This window comes from Lepidochelys kempii, chromosome 13, assembly GCF_965140285.1.
Source record: "Lepidochelys kempii isolate rLepKem1 chromosome 13, rLepKem1.hap1, whole genome shotgun sequence".
Classification (NCBI taxonomy): Eukaryota; Metazoa; Chordata; order Testudines; family Cheloniidae; genus Lepidochelys; species Lepidochelys kempii.
In genome coordinates this window covers 35,639,800-35,647,330 of record NC_136392.1, presented here as the reverse complement: position 1 = coordinate 35,647,330, position 7,531 = coordinate 35,639,800, and the positions used below count along the sequence as shown (strand labels likewise).

Below are 7,531 nucleotides of genomic sequence, written 5' to 3'. Positions count from 1 at the left end.
AATTGACGCTTAGGTTAGTTCAAAGGCTATTTGGGGAAACTCTGTGTCCATTTTAGTGGCCAAATGGGGGATTTTGGTTGCCACCACTTTTGAAAATTGGGTCATTTTCTCATCACAGAGGCAAGAGGCTTCTATCTAACTATCTAAATGGTTATCTATCTAAACTATCTAAATGGGCTTCTATCTAAATATCTAACTGGTTATTTTGATGTTGCATAAAAGTGTCAGTGTTTCCTCTTCAGACTATAGAATGGAATTTTCAAAGCAGCCTAAGGGAATTAGATGCCTGAATCCCATAATTCCATGGGAGTTGGACACCTAACTCTCTTAAGCCCCTTTGAGAATCCCAGCCTGCATATTTATTTTGCTCTATAGGTTTGCCGTGTTGAGTGGCAGATTCTCGTCCACCAGGTGGTGTATGTTTTGGAGGCAAGACCGTTGCTGTTGGCTCCATTAAAATGTCCATGTGTGAGGACATGTTGCTGTGCAATTACCGCAAGTGCCGTGTCAAGCTCTCCGGCTACGCCTGGGTCACAGCTTGTTCACACATCTTCTGCGACCAGCACGGCAGTGGGGAATTCAGTCGTTCACCAGCAGTCTGTCCCGCCTGCAACAGCACCCTCTCTGGCAAGCTGGACATTGTTCGCACTGAGCTAAGTCCCTCTGAGGAATACAAGGCCATGGTGTTGGCTGGACTGCGACCAGAGATTGTGCTGGACATCAGCTCCCGCGCATTGGCCTTCTGGACATACCAGGTAAACCCATCTCAGATGATGTCCTAAATTAGGTAGATACCTTCAAATCTGTCTTTGAAAATATAATTGGGAAGAGATTTTGTTTACTAAAGAAATGAAAGAGCCAATAATCAGTCTTTATGGATATCTATATATCATATGTGGAGGGCAGAATTGACACCTAGGTGATTCCAAAGGGCCACCATGTTATATTTTTTGGCCTGAAAATGTGGAAAGAAACCAAAGGGAATGGAATAGGATTAAGGAATCATAAAATATCAGTATTGGAAGGGACCTCAGAAGGTCATCTAGTCCAACCCCCTGCTCAAAGCAGGACTGATCCCCAATTTTTGGCCCAGATCCCTAAATGGCCCCCTCAAGGATTGAACTCACAACCGTGAGTTTAATAGGCTAATACTCAAACCACTGAGCTATCCCTTCCTGACCCCCTGCATTGTTTGATTTTGTCGTGTGGCCTACGGACCACTGAGACGGTTGCCACTCACCCTCTGGTTCAGAATCACCAGTGTGGCATTTGCACTTCTCCCTCCCTCCTTCTCTATTCAACAGTCAGTATAAAACGTTATTGCTCTGTTAGCCATGCCGTTCTTTCTCATCTGTCACTGTGGAAGGTTCCCTCCATGTTTGCTGATGATTTTTGTTACACGTTCCTCCTTTCTTTCCTCTCACCACAACAGTGTAAAAGCACCTCACAAGCATTCATGAATTATCCTCAACCCCTATGAGCAGTAGGCCAGTATTACTATCTCCATTTCACATGTAGGGAACTGAGGTATAGACATTAAAGCAACATAAGTGTCCACTCATTTTTAGGTGCCTCACGTTTGAATACTCAACATGAGAGCCATATGACCTGATTTTCTGAGATGTTGTGCACCCCACAGCTCTTATCAACTTCAGCTGGTGTGTGGAGTGCTCAGTACATCTGAAAATCAGTCTATAGGTGTCTTATGTTGGCCAGCTTAATTAGTGGTCCCTATTGAGAATATTGACTTAAGTGACTTATCCAAAGTCACTAGTCTGGAGCAGCAGTGGGAACTGAACCCAGATTTCCTAAGTCCCAGTCCAGTGCTTTAACTCCAGACCATCCTTCCTTTGTTGCACTGTAGTCATGCCACTATATCTCAAATAGAGTGACTTGACTTTCCTCTGACAATCAGTGGTCAAAGAAGCCTGTCACACCTGCCATAATCTCCGCATTGCAGGTTCATCAGGAGCGCCTGTACCAGGAATACACCTACAGCAAGGCCGAGGGACACCTGAAGCAGATGGAGAAGGTGTACACTCAGCAGCTGCAGAGCAAGGACATGGAACTGACTTCTATGAAGAGTGAGGTCTCCTCCCTGAAGAAGGTGCTGGAGGAATACAAGAAGAAGTTCAGCGAGCTCTCGGAGAAGCTCATGGAGCGCAACCGCCAATACCAGAAGCTCCAGGGCCTCTATGACAGCCTCCGCCTGCGCAACATTGCCATGGCTAATCAGGAGGCTGCCCACGAGCCTCCCATGATGCCTCAGCCTGTGGTCTTTGGCTTCCCATTGGGTAAGACCTGTGGGGGGGTTCTCATTCCACTACTCACAGAGAACGCAAAAGCTGGCATAAGGAGTCACTACACTGACACTGTTAGTGGAGGGGACAAGGATTTAGTGGGCTAGAAAGACTGAACTTTTCTTCCATGCCATAGGGCTGGAGGAGGCACATATGTGTGTGTATGTGTTTGGAGGAGGAGGACTTCACACAGAGCAGTCAGTCTCCAAATGCTACCATATCAGCAACTTCCGAATGCTGTGAAATATTTGATTAGACACTTTTGTGTGAGACAAGTTGATAGGGTCCCAGCAGGGACAGTTGTCCACCTTACAAACCTCTCTCACACTAACAGGCCCCCTCCTTGGCAGCCTCTGCAGAGATGCCAAGGACTGAATGGGCCACGGAGATTAAGCTCCTTTTCCGCCCCCTTAGAGAGATTTCTCCAGAAAATGGGTTAATTCATGTTCTGAATCCCAAAGCTTTGAACATCCCTTGTAACTTCTCCAACCTTAGCTAGCAGTGTGGTGTCACCAACCCATAAACTTTACTGTGAGTCTCTGGATATTTGATGTGTTTTAAAAAAAGGATAAGTTTCTCATGGTTGCACAGAAAAGAGGGAAATTGTGACCAATAAATGCTACAGAACCAGAAGGAAAATTTCTATAGAACCTCATGATTTTGTAAGCAAATCTCATGAATTTTGGGGACTGGACTCTTGAGCATTGGCATTTGTCTCTCTCTAGTGGCTGCTATCTTACCATCAAAAGGTTTACGAATCCAGGCTAGTGAATTAAGGCTTAAGTGAGTCAGGCCTACAAATCCCATCATTTCCTGTGACAATCCCAACCTTCGCTTAAATCAAGCTGTGGCCACTCATGGTCTTAAATTTGGAGATTCTATGTTCAATCCCCAGATTGTCTCACTAGTGTAGTCACTAATGTGTATCCTAATAGAGAATCCAGCATCTAACTGACCTTGTAACTCCCCTTTCCTAGGTAATGCTGCCAGGTTCCCCGGGGACACCACGCCGGTCCGGGGCAGGTGTGGGGAGGGAGACTTCCACTTCAAACCCTTCTTTGCCACATCCCCACCTGCGGGAGAATCTGGCAACAGCTTCTTCACCTTCTCCTCTCCCAGCAATGAGCTGGAGCCTCACCCTGGAGCCAGCAGGACCTACAAGATGAAGAGGATGTAACTGGTAATGCACCTTTCACACCTGCCTCTTGGAAATTTAGCCCATATGTCGGTGGGGGAAAGAGCAAAAATGCTTATTGTCTGGGGCTGGGATTCTCCTCAGACTTGGGCTATTTCTTTTAGGTATTGTAATGTAATCACCCTCTGATTGTCACCTGCAGATTGTCTTGCCCTCTCATCCTAGTCTGTAATGTCCTGTCACTTCTGATTGTCAATTTCATTGTCACAACCTCTCACCAACAGACTGTTGCCCTCATACTGTAAACCTCTCTCACCCTTGGATTGTCCCTCTCAGACTGTAAAATTGACACCCTCTGACAGTAGTATCCCATCACTCTTGGACCAAGATGATCCTCAAAGACACCTAAATACCTTTGAGGATCTGGGCCTGCTTCCATTGTACTCTGCTTCATGGTTTACACATTTATCACTGTTGTCTCTGTGTGTGAGAGAATGTATTTGTGTGTGTGAGTTTGTCTCTAAGTGTGTACCCTGTTGTGTGTGTTTGCCTCCGTGTATGTATGTGGGTCAAACTATTCATGGATGTGTTTGTACAAGTCTAGATAGTTGTGTGTTGTCAGTGTGTATAAATCAATGTGTGTTTAAATCTGTGTGTACACAGCTGTGTCTTTTGCTTTTGTGTGTGCATGCAGACATACATGTGGGTAGGTGCCTCTTGCTGTGTGTGTATCTCTAAATGTCATAGAGTGCATAGCTCTATGGGTGTGTACATGCATAGCTTTGTGTAGGTGTGTTTTTGCTTCTATATCTATGCTTGTGTTTGTGTGTTTCTTGGTGTTATCCAGTGTGTTCCATTGGGTACATTCCATTCCATCCTACCTTTGCAGTTATTTCTCCCCCACTTAAAGTTCATCCGTGTTAATTTCACATTCATTATTTACTCCTCACTTTCACCAGGATTTAAAATCTTTCAGCCCCGCAATGGGAGAAGCAGGGTCAGTTTTGACATCTCACAGCCAATGGATTTGTGCACTGTATAAAGTCACCTCTGTAAATAGGTTGTTCACCCTCTTAAAAATAATATTAGCAAAAAAAGAAAGGGGAAAAAAATGATGTTTTGCATCTTGGTTTCTAGTTGGATCAAGGATCTCTGCAGCAGGGGAGGCGGGCAGCACAGGTAGGGTGGGTTGTGTGAGATAAGGGAAGGATCACAGGAGGGAGGGAGGTGGGTGGCTTGGGGAGCACATGCCAGGTTGCAGGGGAGTGGATGTAAATCAGGGGGAGGTGAATGGCAGGGTGTGCACAACCTGGGGTTACCAGGTGTCCAGTTTTCAGAGGAACAGCCGTGTTAGTCTGTATTCGCAAAAAGAAAAGGAGTACTTGTGGCACCTTAGAGACTAACCAATTTATTTGAGCATGAGCTTTCGTGAGCTACAGCTCACTTCATCAGGTGTCCAGTGTTCGACCAGAAAATCTGGTCTGACAGTGTCCAGTCTGAAAACACAGATCAGACTCCAAGAGTCCAGTTACCACCTGCAGGGGCACCAGAACAGCTGGGGCCAAGGATGCGGGCTGGGGGGCAGGGAGGCGCTGCAAGGGGATCAAGGCACAGAGCCAGCAGCGGGGAACAGCAGCCAGCAGCCATGCCCCCCATTACTTCCCACAGTGCATGCCCATGACAGAGTCTCCCTCTCCAGCAGACCACATCCTCTAGTGGCAGCAGCATCAGCCCTGCTGCCAGATCCTGCTTTGCACAGGCGAGTGGCCGGGGCAGAACACGTTTCCCCCCCTTCCCCCCTCCCCCCAGCCTCCATGGCGCTCAGGGGAGACTGCAGGGAAGGGGGTTCCCGCTCAGCCCCAGTGGGAGGATCCCTGCTCCCCAAGGTGGAGGGGCTCTGCTGGCCCCCCTGGTGGTGGGAGAGGGCTGCAAGTAGCATTTCACTTTGCTGCCAACCCCCTCCCACCCTCCACATACACAGCCCAGAACCAAGGTGTACCCAGCCAGCCCCTTCAGCGGCTGGCTCTGAGCCTAACTCTCCTTCTCGGGCATGTACCCTGCCCCCTCCCTGCAGGACCTAGAGCCAACTCCCCTCCCAGGAGAAACACGGAGACCATAATCCGCCCCCACCTCCGGATTCCAACACAGTGGAATTACTATATGCTGCATCGTCACCTCTTATGTATATGTGTGTTGGGGGTGGGGGGGGAGGGGGCGCTGGAGGTTTAGCTCAGTAGAGTCAGTATCTCTATTTCTCCCTACATTTTTCCCCACAATCATGTCTTAAAGAGGGTCCTCAATACCCCCTGCTTTGTTGGGGTTATTATGGGAATTGCCTAGTTGAGCTGTGGAACTTTTTCTCTGTACAGCACAGAGATCTCTGTGGAGAGGAATGTTTCACCTAATCTAAATGTGATTTTGGTGAAGGTAAGGTTAAGATTGAAAGAGGGGGTAGGAAACATGCCACTTTCTGCAATAATTCCTGCTTTGGGGTTTAGGTGTTTTTGTTTTGATTGGAGAGGAGAGGAGTATGGGGGGGTAGAACCTTGGGGAGGAGGTAGAGCCTCAGGGGGAGTGGGCGGAGGCAGGGGTGTACTGTTTTCAGAAATTGGAAAGTTGGCAGCCCTAGGTGGGCAGCGCAGCCTGGGGTAGGGTCATATCAGAGAGCTTATTCCTTTACTCTCCCACTTCCCTCTCGCATGAACAGAGAGCAACAATACCCGAAGTCTGAAGGTGCAAACAATTCAATGTTTATTGTGGTGAACTTCCAGCAAGCTTAAATCCAAGTTCCTTTTTCCTCATTTTCGAATCCCAACTTACTTCCTGTTTGCCCCTAATTTATATATTAATATTCTTAGCTATACCTTAACCAATCATTCTACTGAAATTTACCTAACCAATCCTAACATATAACATGATTATGTAACCAATTATATCCCACCACCTTAATTAGTTTACACCCAGCAAAATTAATTATACAGCAGACAGAAACAATCACAGAACCAGACAGAGACCATGCAAACAAACAGTAGCAAAGTGGGAACTATAATGACAAAACAATACAGAAGTGAGGATTTCACAACTACATCCCAGCTGTGTCTGTTGATCAGTGAACTCTTACCAGACAGAAAACTATCAACCTAAATTTCCTTTTACATGTTCTAGGCTCTTCCCTTTCTCTGGAGGTGATAGATTGGATCACCTTCCGAACAGCCCTATATTGACTAGTTTGGAATGTGAGGATGTGACGAAATGCTTCCCAGCTTATGGCTGCCTCTGCTGGTTGGCTAAAGGCCTTAGCCTAAGAACAGGGCCTCAGACTGTCACAGTGAGAGAAGGCCCTTACACAGATTCTTTGTATACCTCTATTACTAGCTAAATGATAAACATATACCTAAATTCTTAGAGTATAGGCCTTTACAGACAGGCCTGAATATCTATATCCTAACACATCATACCTGCTAATATTTCAAGTGGCTGAAGTTGGATGGGTGCTGCTTACAGGGGAAAGGAGGCCTGGGGATGTGGGGGCTAGGTGCTGCCTGGGGGTGGGAGCTCCCCCCAGAGCGGGTGGGTGGCTGGTGGGGTGGGGTGGGGAGGTTGCAGGGGAACTGCATACTTCCCTACAGTGACAACTCCTGTCCTGTGGGGGATGGCTGGGCTAGGCTTCTCGGTCCAGGTGTTGTGCTCTGGCTCCTGCTGTATGGAGTCACGGCAATGTTCATGTTTGGCCTGGCTGTGTCCCCACTCCCCCGTCGACGGGGCCAGGCTAAATATGAGCATTGGTTCCATGACACTACACCCCATATTCATCATGAGGGGATGATTATCATATAAAAAGACATAATTACGATCTTGGCTGTAGCCTCTCTGTTGTTGTTGGTTCATGCAGCGGTTGGTCAGCCTGCATGTAACGGAGTGTCCCTGCCTGTTCAAATGCTGGTGAGAGTGTATATCTGGGAGTGGTCTACAGCTTGTCATAGCAGCATAGTGTAAGAGGGAGCCCAGGCTGGTGGGTCAGAGGGCTCAGTGGCACCCCAGAGGGAACTCATCACAGCTTCAACCCCATGCACCAGGAGTTAGGGCACAACGCCTG

At 47.5% G+C, this 7,531-nt stretch overlaps 1 protein-coding gene across 1 annotated transcript; it reads left to right on the top strand.

Annotated features, from left to right (window-relative positions):
- The first annotated feature begins 458 nt into the window (after positions 1-458).
- CCNB1IP1 (cyclin B1 interacting protein 1) lies at positions 459-3,477 on the top strand. The gene is made up of 3 exons (XM_073308538.2): positions 459-755; positions 1,961-2,294; positions 3,278-3,477. Exons 1-3 carry the CDS (start codon positions 459-461, stop codon positions 3,475-3,477), a joined length of 831 nt encoding a protein of 276 aa, XP_073164639.1.
- Positions 3,478-7,531: the final 4,054 nt, after the last annotated feature.

Excerpts from the sequence above, each read along its gene's own strand:
- CCNB1IP1 (XM_073308538.2), top strand. The coding sequence starts at position 459 with ATGTCCATGTGTGAGGACATGTTGCTGTGCAATTACCGCAAGTGCCGT. Across the intron at positions 756-1,960 it reads TGGCCTTCTGGACATACCAG|GTTCATCAGGAGCGCCTGTA; the intron begins GTAAACCCATCT and ends TCCGCATTGCAG. Across the intron at positions 2,295-3,277 it reads GGTCTTTGGCTTCCCATTGG|GTAATGCTGCCAGGTTCCCC; the intron begins GTAAGACCTGTG and ends CCCCTTTCCTAG.